The sequence below is a fragment of the Eublepharis macularius genome, chromosome 3 (assembly GCF_028583425.1).
Source record: "Eublepharis macularius isolate TG4126 chromosome 3, MPM_Emac_v1.0, whole genome shotgun sequence".
Taxonomy (NCBI): Eukaryota; Metazoa; Chordata; class Lepidosauria; order Squamata; family Eublepharidae; genus Eublepharis; species Eublepharis macularius.
The window spans coordinates 69,062,402-69,076,090 of NC_072792.1; the positions used below are offsets into that span (position 1 = coordinate 69,062,402).

A 13,689-nucleotide genomic window follows, 5' to 3' on the forward strand; every position below is an offset into this window, starting at 1 on the left:
TGCAGAATAATTTTAGAACAGGTGTAACCCTGCCAGGTATTCACTCACATGTAACAGGAACATATAAAAATACAGAGAAGCTTACTAAAAGGAAATGGAAATGGAAATGCTAGCTTACATATAGCCTTAAGAGGAAGGAAATTGGATCATTGATACCAGCATTTTAAATATGCCAAATGAGAATATAAATAGCAATTTTAATGCTTTGAGTGATGTATTTTTTCATGGAAACTAACAAAACAGCTGTGTTTTTTCAATACATTTTTACAATAAGAGATTATACACTCAACTTTCATATGAAAAGAAAAGATAAATTGACATGAACCCTTGACGTTTTGTTGGATTTCCAAAAACATACTGTGACGGACTCAGCTTCAAAATTCTGGGATTGTCGGGCAGTGAAGAGGGGAAGATGACTGACATGTTCCCTCCTTTGTGGCTAGCCTGAAATGGCAGTAGGTGATGGAATGTTGAGGTGACATTTGGTGCTACCAGAGGGAGAGTTGACAGTTGGAGGAAACTGAAGAGTGAAAGGAGTTGGAGTCTGGCTTCTGACCAGAAAGGGTCAGCCACAGAGTCCTCAGTGTGAGGAAGGAAAGGGAAAGTGTTCTCTTACAAGAGAAATCATAACGTTTATGAAGCTCTTTTAGTCCTTGGACTAAAGTGGAACAGACAGCACTAACTTCTGTGTAGATGCAAGAGATCCGGGAATTATAGTGGGCCAAGGAAGTGGGTAGAAAGGAGTCTTCCCTTCAGCACCAGGAACAGGATTATAGCTGGAGCATAACTATAACTGCTGCCCAGTATCTTAAAAGGGTTTTGACTCACAGCACAATCCTATGGAGAGTTACTCCAGTCTAAGGCCATTGACTTCACTGGGCTTAGGCTGGAGTAACTCTGCATAGGATTGCACTGTCAGTGGACTACCCTGAAGTCTGCAGAAAAGGGGAAGCTGTGCTGTGTAGGTGTTAAACTTGGAGCACCTAACTTGTGAAGGAGTGCCAACCTCAGAAAGAACTCTTAACATTTTTAAGACTGATATCACAAACATCGTTCATACAAGCCAGCAACTTAAGAACCACACCAAGTATTTTGTGTCTCACACCAGTGAAGTATTCAGTTCAAAAACCTCTGTTATTTCAGTTTTAAACACCTGCCTATATGCCTTATTTTTTCCTACTTCTAAATAAACCTTCTGTTTCATTTTGAATGTGGCCTAGATGAATAAAACGCAAAACACAAATAATCCTTAGAATCTGAAACATACCTCAGAAATAACTCAACCATAAAAAAATACATTTTTTGGTTGCAATAGTTAATGTGAAAATATAAACAAGTGTCAGAAATGTGACAACATCCATCCATCGAGTTAACATAACATGCTCTTCATCTACCCTCCTTTAAACATGCTTTAAACTTATTTTCCCCAAGTTTATGATGCAAATATTAGATTATTAATAACAACATCACAACACACAATATAAAAAATGTACCTGAGGCACAAGGCTGACATGGATATTGCAGAAATTCTCTCGTTTGGCTTTAAACTGAAATTGACGGAAAGCTTCCACAAAGGGCATTCCTTCAATGTCTCCAATAGTTCCACCTAGCTGCAAAAGAATGTCTATAGTTAATCAGACAGAAACAAATTTAAAATCAAACAAACCCAGTCCTCATGCTGTTCTTCAACAGTAGTTTGCTTACATTTCTTTGTTAAAGAAAGGGAACAAAGCACCATTGTACCATTGTTTGATTTGATTTCATTTGATTTTCATCATAAACCAGATCAATGTGTCATAGATGCAGAGGAGTTAGCTGTGTTAGTCTGTGGCAGCAAAATCAAAAAGAGTCCAGTAGCACCTTTAAGACTAACCAATTTTATTGTAGCATAAGCTTTCGAGAATCAAGTTCTCTTCGTCAGATGCATGGTACAGAAACTGGTCAAATATAGAAGAGGAGGGAGGAGGAGGGGAGGAGAGAGAAGAGGCAATTAGGGCTTGAGAGGGAGGGTGCAACCAAAACATCAATGTGTGGTGATCAAGGTTTTGGTTTTGTCCTTTGAAGCCCTACATGGCTTGGAACTGGGTATCTGAAGAACTGCCTTCTCTCAAACATCTCTGCCCAGGAGTACAGATCTCAGGGAGAGGCCCTCATGGCTATACCATCAACCAGAAGCTTGTTTGGTGGATAAGTTGTAAGTGGTAGCCCCACAATTCCCTCCCCTAGGAAGTGCGCCTGGCCCTCTCACTCTGAATCTTTAAGAGGCAGTTGGTTTTATTCAGAACAGCATTCAATTAGTTAGTTCGTAGTTTAAATTATGGTTTTAAATTGTGGTTTTATGTATTTTTATGTTTATTTTGTTATTTACATCATAAGCTGCTTTGAGCTTCATAAGGTAGAAAGGCAGCTAATAAATGTTTCAAATAAATAAATAAAATTGCCCCTATTGTGACTACTTCTGCAGTGTTAACAATGTACCACAATAGTCATCAATGATTATGTAAGAGTAGTTTCCTTGTAATTATTTAAAGAACCTTATACCATAGAAGAGGGAGGAAAGGTAATTCTCTATTCATATTATTCATTTTGATGACACATATCTGTAATGGTCATACTCACTTCAATTACACATATCTGTGGCTCTTTCTTATCGCAATCCACAGGAACCTTTGCCTGGTTCATTACCCATTCTTGAACAGCATCAGTGATATGTGGTACAACTATAAGGCAAGCTAAATGTTAATGCAAGAAAAAGTGGAAATGTATTTAAAAATTCAGAAGCCACCTAGCTAAAGAGACTTAAAAGAGAGCAGCGGCACAAAACCATGGCATACTTATTTAATATCTGAGCCTAAAGAAATCCTTAATAGACTCGCACATCGAATAGATAAATAAAAGGAGTATAAATGGGAAAGGCAGCATAGACTGTTTTCTGCCAGAAATATTAAGTATAAATATTCATGCCCAAATTGTTAACACCTCAAAATATGTTTCTGCAAGAGATTTTAGGTAGGTTTCATAATTTATTATTTACAGTGTGAAAAGTGTTATAAATACTGCTATTAGATCTCAAAGGCAGGGAGATTATATATGTGAAATGAATAAGCATCAGTGACAAGCTAAATACATAATATGACAACAATTCTGCAAACAAAGATAATTCAAACTCCCAGCTCAGCATGAAGCTCACTAGGAAGCCTTGGCAACCAGCTATCACTCAACCTAATCAACAATGCAGCGGTTACTGTGAAAACAAAATGGAATGACCACATGCAGTGCTTGAGATCCTTGGAGGAAGAGCAGAAGACAGACATAATAAGGGAATAGTCCATAGAAAACCAAACATAAAAAGTACCTTGAACTGTTTTCCCCAAGTAGTCACCATGCCTCTCTTTATTGATGACATGCTGATAGATCTTTCCAGTGGTAATGTTATTATCCTTATAAAGGTTAATATCCAAGAATCGTTCATAGTTTCCCAAATCTAAATCAACTTCACCACCATCATTTAGAACAAAAACTTCACCTGAAAAAACAAAGTAATGCTTCAGTCTTTAAAATATCTTTCCAAAATAATGCATAAAAGACTAGATAGCGTTAAAAGGTGAAATGTTTTTCATACCAAAAATATCAAATGAAAACTGAGAAATTGAAACCATATAATTAATTTGAACTGCCTTTTGCCAGCGTTTTCACTTGGAGAGTCCAGCACTTATTATTAGATCTACAATGCCATCCTAAGTTGAGTTACACCTTTCTTTTGGGTAGAAAGCTTATTTTTAGATGATAAATAAGCACCCTTATAAAAGTCAGAAGTACCAGCTCTAACTGGGCAGTTTCTGAGTATGTTAACTGAGGATCAGTTTCAACACGTTAACTCTCATTAGGAAAACTGATCTCTGGGGAGTCGAGAGCCATTTGTATATTCTACAGCTGAAGTATTCCACACAAAGCCTTTACCTTGTTACACACCTTATTTTCTGTAAACAAATCTTTGTTGTTCATCATCACCATTTGTGACTTGTCTGTTCAATTAAAATAGCTGTGAAAGGGGTTTATACTTACCACACAATTAAGTACATTATTCTTATAGGGTCTCAAATAAGAGTCCTTTAGAGAACACAAAGCTTACACACTACCAAAGCTTGTATCTCCCCACCACCACCCTACACAAATTGTGTGCAGCTGGGGTTTAAACAGCTGTAAGTCCAGAAGGCAGTTACCTCTCTTCCTCATCCACCCCACTGTATCTGCCAAGAAGCCTAGAGTAAGCACTATAATAAGTACTATGATTCTGGCTCCCTCAAGCTGCCTTCTCTACAGCAGTGGAGAGGGCAGTCATTCTATTCATCCTGTTACTGCCCCTACTTGTAGCAAATGCTGAGCTTCACAATGTTTCCTAAGTGTAATGAATGGGACTATAAAAAGGGAACCCATAGGCAAAAGTTCTTTGTATTTTCTTCATAAAACTATCATAACAATAATAAACTCCTTTCTACTGTATTATCCTTTACCACAGATTATATAATTCCATGTCCCAAAAAGTTACATAAATACGACGCACGCCTGAGAGATAATTTTAACCATTTATTCTAATAGATTCAGCCTTTACCCATGTACCTTCCCCTTCCTGAATGATACATGCTGCACAGTGTGTATGGTCATCAGGAACATTATTTTTAAACATGGGCATTCTACTGTTCAGTATTGATACTGTAAGCTGAATACCGTACCTACTTGTGTTTTGCTATTTATTTACTAATTATTTCCTTCAATAAACTTATCCTTAATATCAGTCTATCCAAGAATCTCAGTATTTCTTCCAAACTAGTTCTAAGAGCTTTATAACTTTGTCAATGATGTCTTTATTGCCCCTTATGTGAGTCCTAGGCACATTCCCTTAAACCAGCTCTTAAACCTAAACCAGGTCTAAAACCTAAACCAGCAGGATGAAGGTTTCCTTTCTTGTGTTCAGCATACCCTAGTGTGAATTTGGGATCATATTGGAAAGTAGGGTCTATTCACACAGTCACGTCTCTAGAGTTCGTGGGATGAGTCCTACTTCTATCCTCCCACTTGAATGAGTACAGTTTGAAGCCCTCCTGCAGCCTAAGGAGCCTTGTTCCAATTTAAGTGGCTCTTCTGTAGGAGAAACTGGCAAAAAAAACATTGTTTAGGAACTGCCTGAAATGTACGTACAGTAATGTGATCAAGTTATAGTTTTCAGCATAGAGCCACTTTTTATAGAATATCTAATAAACTGAAGCTGGTCCTGAACATTTTAATTCTTCAGAAGTGTGGCCTAACTTTCCTGCGGAGTTGGCTTTTGTAATGGAGAACTGGATAGGGAAAAATCTTTCTTGATTACTGAATCATTTCCTGCTTGGAAGCTAAGTAATAATGGTTATTACTCTGCTGTATACACATGAATAAGTTTTTGACCATATAAGAAATAATAAACATAGATTCAAAATTTCTAACATATTAAAGTAGGAAACTGAAGACTTGGAACTTCTGAACCCAGTCTTGTGCTATATTTTTTTCAGCATCCCATTTCTCACCAGAAATTATATCTTCTCTCTAGTCTTGCTTTTTTGTCCAAATTGTCTTACCATGATGGAAAAGGGAGTTCTTCAAATGAATATATCCCAGACTTCGGACTTGTCTGATCCAAGCTATGAACTGAATGCCAATGATGAATAAGACTCTTCTATGTTGAGTAGAAATCAGAGGAATGTCTATTATTACATTAAACTCTAAACACAGCAGGAAATATTTCAGTAACTAAGATCTATTTTTCTCTCTCTTGTTTTCCATTACATAAGACACCTAATAGGATAGTTGGACCACACTTCTGAAGAATTAAACTCTCATGGTCGTCTTTCAATTTGAAAACGTATCTGGAAAAATGACTCTGTAGTGAAATCTATAACCAGATTATATCATTATATGCTCCAGGCAGGTGGTGAAAACTTTTCTTTCTCCATGCCTTTCAAGAAACTGAGACAAATTAGCATTTATTCTTACTAACTCAGGAAGTAGGGATTTAGGATATGGTTGAATATGATTCAATGTTTGCTTTAACGTTGATTTTTATTGTGTTATAATTGGTGCTTGATGTTTAAGGCAATCTTTGTGTGTAAAGTACATAAGCATTAAAAGCAAATAAAACCCATTTCTATTAAAAGGTGAACTAAGATCAACATGAAGACTAAAGGACATCATCATCATCATCATCATCATCATAACAACATTCGATTTATATACCACCCTTCAGGACAACTTAATGCCCACTCAGAGTGGTTTACAAAGTATGTCATTATTATCCCCACAACAAACACCCTGTGAGGTGGGTGGGGCTGAGAGAGCACCTAGAAGCCCTGACTAGCCCAAGGTCACCCAGCTGGCTTCAAGTGGAGGAGTGGGGCATCAAACCCGGCTCTCCAGATTAGAGTCCTGCGCTCTTAACCACTACACCAAACTGGCTCTCAAACCCTTATTATGTTTGGAAAATTCACTCAAGTCAGGTATAAGTTTGCTTAGGACTGCACTGTAAGTCAAATAGCTATATAGGGAGAAAACAAGAAATAATTTATTTTCATCTCCTATACTGCTTTTCTACCTTGGTTCTATTTTCTTTGTTTTAATCAGAAAGAAGTCAACATGCTAGGGATAGCAAAAAAAATTGAATACGGTCGCTTTCCTTCAACTGTTAATTAAAAATATTCTAGGAAACACATATAATGTATTCTGTATGCACTTAACTATCTATATCTACATATTATATATAGACATGAACAATGAAGGCTATTTAAAATCCACTTATGGCCTTATATCTAAGTGTCTCTTTACACGAGACATCTGACATGAGAAGAACACATGTTGGGAGATGCAATTTTAGCCAGGAAGTTCGTTTAAAAAGACAGAGCGGGGCAAAGGCTTTGCTATACACTGGAGCTGTGTGAAGAGACTGTGGAATGCCAGAAGGGAAACTTCAACCCATTATAAACTCTCCAGTTGTTGATTTTGGTTCCTGCAGAAGGCCCTGCTCAGATGAGTGAAGCTGCTGTGGCGCAGAATAGGGAGCATGTGCAGTTTACTGCAATAAAAGAATGATAAACATGAATGTCTGAATTAACTCTCAGTACCCATGGACCAATCAAATGAACACCAGGGATGCAACAAGTTGTCCAGGTCGAGAGCCCCACCCCTGAATTTATCTGGGCCGATGGAGGCTCCAGGGTGGGCAGGAACAATTAGAATAAGCTACTAGTGGAAGCCCTATCCAAGAGCAGGACAGGTATGGCTAGGTCGGCAGCAATGCAAAGAGACTTGGATGGGATGCTCTCTAGGTTGGCTACACAGCACAGAGATGTAAGAAGGGAAGGACTGTACACTGCCCCTTGTTTCAGGTTACAGAGGGGGACATACTATAGACAGAGAGGTCAGGGTATGTGCATCCCACCCTCCAACAGGGGTATCCCTTTTTTCTGAAGATTGCTACCCTCAGTGACTTCCTTCCTTCCTGCTTTTCCTTGGTTGGCTGCATACTTTCTCTCCATTTTGCAACCATGGAGGATGCAAGACATGCTTCCTGCATCCACAGGCCTCGTACCTTAGATATATCACCTCAACCCTATCTCTTCTCTTTCCTATCCTAAGTGGAGTTCCCAAAATAAAAGTACTCTTATTTTCTTTACTAAAGTAAACAGACTCCATGTAAGTTTCTTAAGATACCATGCATTCACACACCTAGCTGCGCTTACTAAGCTGCTCTGCTAACAAGCGAGGATGTGGGGCCCCACAGACAAGCTGCACCGAAAGGCAATCCCACAGAGGAGGCTGGAAGCATCCCTCTTCAGGTCAGCACAGGAAAGCTTGCAGGGGAGGGGAGAGGCAGGAAGGTAAGGCCTGGGCCGGGAGCATAACCACCTCTGTAACCCACACTCAGCAGGACTGTGCCCCCTTTCATGGGGCATTAAATAAGCCCAGGGCTACCCTGCCCACAAAAAGCAGGGTAACGAAGGCGCACAAGCCAGATCTTTACCTCAAAGACACTTTTCACATAGACTTCGTACATTGTTTTGACTGCTGGTCACTAGTGGATTTTTTGTGCCATTTTAAACCTAACCAGTTTGATTTTAAAAAAACTTTTTCAGACAAAGCTGCTTTTGTCCTGTTTGCATTACATGGTTGAGCTATTTAAAAAAACAAAACTGGTTTTCCAATTTTCAAGTTTTCAATGCATTTCAAGTTTCAGTGCACTTCCCTACTGTGTAGTAGTCTGAAATGGCTGTAGCGCTTCCAACAGCACCACCTTTTTATTTTCCTACCCATCTCCAGCTTGCTTTACATATATAGATTAACAGTATTGGACTATAGTGTTGTGACAATAGGAGTAGCAGGTTCTTTGAATTCCTAGCTTTGATTTTTTTAAAAAAGTAATTCTCTAACCCCTTCCCTTGCAGAGATATGCTTTTTTCCTTATATCTCCACAAGGGATGGAGCTAAATATTCACTTTAAAAAAAATGAAATCTGGGAATTCAGAGAACTTGCTACACCAATTATTACAACACTATAGCAATATTTTGTGCTATTTTTTTAAAATGCAAAAGCCCTGGTGGCCCAGGGTTGAGGGAGAGCCACTTCTGGCTTCAGAAAAAGCAGTGTTGTTTGAAATGGCCACACTGATTCACATACAGTTCATATACAGAAGTAAATGCTGTTTGAAACCACTACCACCCAGCATATCTCTCAAAAGGAAACTAGGGCAGCAATGGATAACAACTGGGTTAAAACAGAACTGTGAAAAGTACCATAGACAGAGGAGAAGTGAGTAGAAGGGAGGAGAGAGATCTCCTTCCTCCCCCAGCAACTCAGAATTTGTCTGTGGTCCACCACTAAAGATGCTGGAGGGTGTGACAGCCCTGGGGCTCCAGCCCTCAGTAGACAGCATGACAAAGCTGCAATCCTGAACACTCTTTCTTGGGAAAAGCCTCACTGAATTAAGTAGTTTTAGATAAATACACATTGCTTCACTGTTGGAAGTCTTTACAAATCAGATGCTTCATAACTCCAACTGGCCCAACCTATGTCTTAAGGGAAAAAACACACACACACAACTGAATTTGTAGAGAAAATCTGCAACATTCATACCATGTTCATAGGGTGAAAAGGTTCCAGCATCTATGTTAATGTAAGGATCTATCTTGATTGCAGTAACTCGAAGTCCACATGATTTCAGAATGGTGCCTATACTACTTGCAATAATTCCTTTACCAATGCCTGAAATAACACCACCAGTTACCAGGATGTACTTCATGGGATAATTAAGGGTATACTGCAAATCTCGAACTGGAAATCTGAAATAAAAAATATTGATTTGTTAAAAGTGTATAATGTGAAGTATTTTGAATTTCCTGCAGAAGAAGAAAGTTAAACTTTTTTTCCATGTAGATTTTTTGCAGAATATTTTGTTCCTACCAGAAGCACCAATAGCTGGAAGTACTATAAGAAATGAGTATGGTGTGGTAGGGAGAAATTCCTAGAAGACAAAAATATCAACACCATATGGATAGTCAGGAATTTATCAGGGTGTTTAAGATGACAATAATGGCATGGAATAATAACCTGTGTTTGTAAATGTTTTAAAGCATCTGGATATAGATACTATTAAGTTATTGGATAAACAATTTGTCTGACCCAATACCCATTTCATAAATTTAACTCCCAGGCATGTCTTTTAAAAGTATACAAACTAAACTACCTGTAGGAATTCTGTTTAATTTTCAGTTGTCATCAAGGTTTCTAGACCAAAATTATATGAATATATTGTTGCTCAATATATTGCTAATAAATAATAGAGCTGTTTAATTTATTGTTATTAGCTGTTGTTCCTATACTGTACCACTTACTGCATGAGTAGTTTTTTCCTTTAAAAAGTAAAAAAAAATATAAATACCAGAGCAAGGCTACTTCATTCCCCCTTACATTCTGGCCCTTTTCTCGCTGTTTAACCTCTTTTTGAAAAATGTATGATTTCCTAAATCTGTGCTGGAATTTTTGCAGAGGCAGAAACAAAGAAGTTATACATGGCCCTTACTTCTAGGTTGTGTTGGAACACCATCATACACTGGGCAGGAACATACTTTGGATTGACAGAGCCAATATACCCGCCCCACCACAACCCATTTTATGGTGCCCTGTCACAACTCACTGAGTTTGTGACCCTTATGTTTCCAAAGGTGGTGTTTTCTTTTGTTGCTTAAAAAAGCAATTGTGAACATCTTAACCCTTTGCAGCATCTCTCCCCTCCCCCTCATTCCCATGTAGTATACATATTATACTACAATAACTGCTCTAAGTAAAATAGTCTGCAGATTTTCCTTCATCTGTATATACCTTAAATAGCACTGTTATGACCTGTACTTTCTTCGGGGTAGATTTTTCTTTTAATCTTCCCCTTACACCCTCTGGGTAGTTTGCTGCCACCAGGAATATATTATTCCAAAATATTTTATTCAAATTTCCCCTTTGGTAACGTGTTTAAGCATCAGGCTCCTTCGTGGTTCTATGTGGCCCTGAGGATATGAATGAGATATAGCAATGATAGCTACACTGGGATATAACAAAACAAAATAAATGTTTATTTTTCAAGAAGCGTATTGGTTTCATAAAAGTAGTTCTTAGTTCTTAAAGTTACTTCCTATAAACTCAATTCACACCGATCTCTTCTAAGGCTTCACACACAGCTAGCCTCCTTCACTAGACTCAATAGTTCTCTCACAAATACTTCAAATATAGGCAGCGCACAGCTAGCCTCTCTTTCTCTGACTCTCATTCACAGAAATATTAAACCTGCTCAGGCAGCACACAGCTGGCCTCTCTTTCCCTGACTGAGTGTCCTTTCACAAACATGCTCAGTTCAGGTTCCACACAGGTTATATTTCTGTCATAAATACTTCAGTATACTCAGGCAGCACACAGCTAGCCTGCTTTCTTCTAACTGAAACTTTTCTCTCTGCACTGTCAGTCTAAACTGCATTCACTCCGCCCACACTCTCAGTCATCAACCAATCACATCACTCACTCATCCCGCTCTCACCCCCCCACTCTTCACCTAGCTCAAACCAAGCATTTAAAGACACATGCACCCATTTACTTGAAATCATTACAAGCACAAAGGACAAAAATGTAGAACAAAATCTTCCCTCATGCCAAAGCATGCTTTAAGTAAAACAGATCCAGCGGCACCTTAAAGATTAATTAAGTTTATTCCAGCATAAGTTTTTGTGAGTCTGAGATTACTTCATCAATGTCATAAAGTGTGGAAATTTTTACAGAGATTTTTATAGATAACATCAAGGGCAAGGGGAGAAACAAGGGTTCTAGAAGCAGAAAACCCTATTCTAAATCCTGGGGTTGTTTTGTTTATTTTTTACAATAGACCAACAGAACTGCCTTTTTAGAATTAAAGGGACTAACATATACATGTACTGGAGGAGTATCCATGTTATCACTTGCAGTTCAATAATATAAATCCTATAATATAAAGTTCAATAATATAAATCCTACTCAGTTCCATAAGGCTTGCTCCCAAGTAAGCAAGCAATGTCATTCATTTGCAATTTTAATATTACCTCTTAGTTACTCCTCAATGCCCTTTAATTATCGAAGTGGTAAGAGTCTGAATTTCCTCAGCCTTACAATGCAGACCTATAGATGAAGTAACGATTCCAATCCACAGTAGTAAGGGAGTGAATCATACATTTTTAGTTATTGAAGTGTCATTCAGAAATACAAGGATCCTTCTTGTGTTTGGCAGAGCACTGTCAGATCAATATTGATAAAAAGAAAGATACAAGTGGAAAACCTGTAAGATTGGGGGGCATTCCTCCCAAAAAAATTTTCTGCCAGTAGCTGCCTCCCCCACTATTTTCTCTTTCTCTTCCCTTGCAGACCCCATAGCTTCCCCCACCCCTCCTTTTCTTTACAGAAGCCAAGGCTTGGCAATATTGTTGCAGTTGCCTAGCAACATCAACTGCCACTGAGAGTTCAGCGGGCATTCTTGTTTTAAGGCTACAGGCATCATTTTTATTATTTGTTTGTTTGTTTATGTCATTTATGGCCTGCCTTTCTTACTGAGACTCAAGGCAGATTACACTGTGTGAAAGTAGTACAGTCAGTATCAAGGACAAGTTCATAAACAATGCCATAAATCAAATAAATGCAAGTTTACAAAGACAACATTTGCAAGAATCCAATACAGAGTTGAAGAAATGCTGAACATAAGCAATTCTAGGGCTGACATAGGAACACATATTTAAAGCAACAGATAGTACATAAGGCAACATAGTGGTAAAGTTTATATATATATATATATATATATATATATATATATATACACACACAAAATGGGGGACTATATATATCATTTTGTGATTCTATCATATTATTTATGGCTAGACATGTCAACTTCCAGGTGATGGCAACTTCCAGGTGATGGCTGGAATTCTCCCGGAATTACAACTGATCTCCAGGCCACAGAGATTAGTTTCCCTGGAGAAAATGTCTGCTTTAAAGTGTGGACTCTAGGGCATCATACCATACTGAGGTCCAAACCCAGCCCTCCCCAGGCTTCATCCCCCAAATCTCCAGGAATTTCCCAACCTGGAGTTGGCAACCCTACCTATGGCCCAGTTTGGAAATAGATCTATTGATGTAAAATCCAATCATTTGAAAATAAAAGGTATCCCATTAAATTAAGACCATCTCTGGTCACTATTTCCCAAAGTGATGTTTCTGATCACAGGCAGAACACCTTTCTCCATAAGTTCTCACACCTGTATAGTTGGGAAGATTTAACTCCCAGACAGAGGAGGTACTGTTCATTTTCCAAATGATCCACTGAGAGTACACATCTAGTGCCTCAATGCTCATAAAATGTAGAGATGAGGAAGAAATCAAGTTTGCCAATTTTAAAGAAAACTGACGTCGCCTGTACCTTTTACTAACTGTACTAGTCGGAAATTCAACGGGTGAAGCTTTTCCTATTATCCACATAAGCTGGAAAAGTTGCATTTCTGCCTCATCCACGGGGTTTTCCCACTGTTTGGTGTTTTTAAATATTGTCACAACTCTCCAACGCTTCTTCCCCTCCCCCGTCCAGTCATAACATTCTTGATGAACCAATGCCCGTCACGCACCTGCTTAAAGGCACAGGAACACTTCCAAAACAAGGATTTTGAAAGGGCAAAGGAACCCCCTTTTGAAAGAAGCGTCACCACTCAAAGAGCGGCTCTTCCTGAAACATGAGAGGGGCAGCGGTATTTCAAACCAGCACAAGGAGGGCGAAGGCCCGGGCTTTTCTTTCCTTCGCCGCCTTCAGTAACAGGCTACAAGTCGGGGGGGGGGGGGGCTGGCCACTGTCGCTGCTGCGGGAAAGGCGCTTGCCACTGTCGCCTCACGTCGCCGGGGGGCCCTCAGGTGAAGTGCAGCTCGGTAGCCGGCGGCGCTGAGGAGAGATGCTTACCTGGCGGCTGGTGAGGCGAACACGATGGAAACGACGGGAAGGGACGATGGCGCAGCAGCAACTGCTCCTCGCCTTCCTTTCCCTCCCTCCTCGGTAGCGGGTCACTTCAAAAGCTGGGGGGAAAGGTGACGTGAAGACCGCAGCCCCAGGCTCCTTC

At 39.2% G+C, this 13,689-nt stretch overlaps 1 protein-coding gene across 2 annotated transcripts in view; it reads right to left on the reverse strand.

Moving 5' to 3' along the window:
• CTPS2 (CTP synthase 2) overlaps positions 1-13,689 on the reverse strand; it is a 111,215-nt gene that overhangs the window by 72,100 nt on the left and 25,426 nt on the right. The window contains exons 1-5 of one of the 2 annotated variants that reach the window (XM_054974781.1): positions 13,533-13,666; positions 9,158-9,363; positions 3,356-3,526; positions 2,620-2,720; positions 1,494-1,610 (exon numbers count right to left, since the gene is read on the reverse strand). In XM_054974781.1, the coding sequence (XP_054830756.1) occupies positions 1,494-1,610; positions 2,620-2,720; positions 3,356-3,526; positions 9,158-9,323 (555 nt within the window). In that variant the 5' untranslated portion in view covers positions 9,324-9,363; positions 13,533-13,666. Of the gene's footprint in view, positions 1-1,493; positions 1,611-2,619; positions 2,721-3,355; positions 3,527-9,157; positions 9,364-13,532; positions 13,667-13,689 lie in introns of those variants that run through there. The other variant, XM_054974782.1, reaches the window with a different exon arrangement.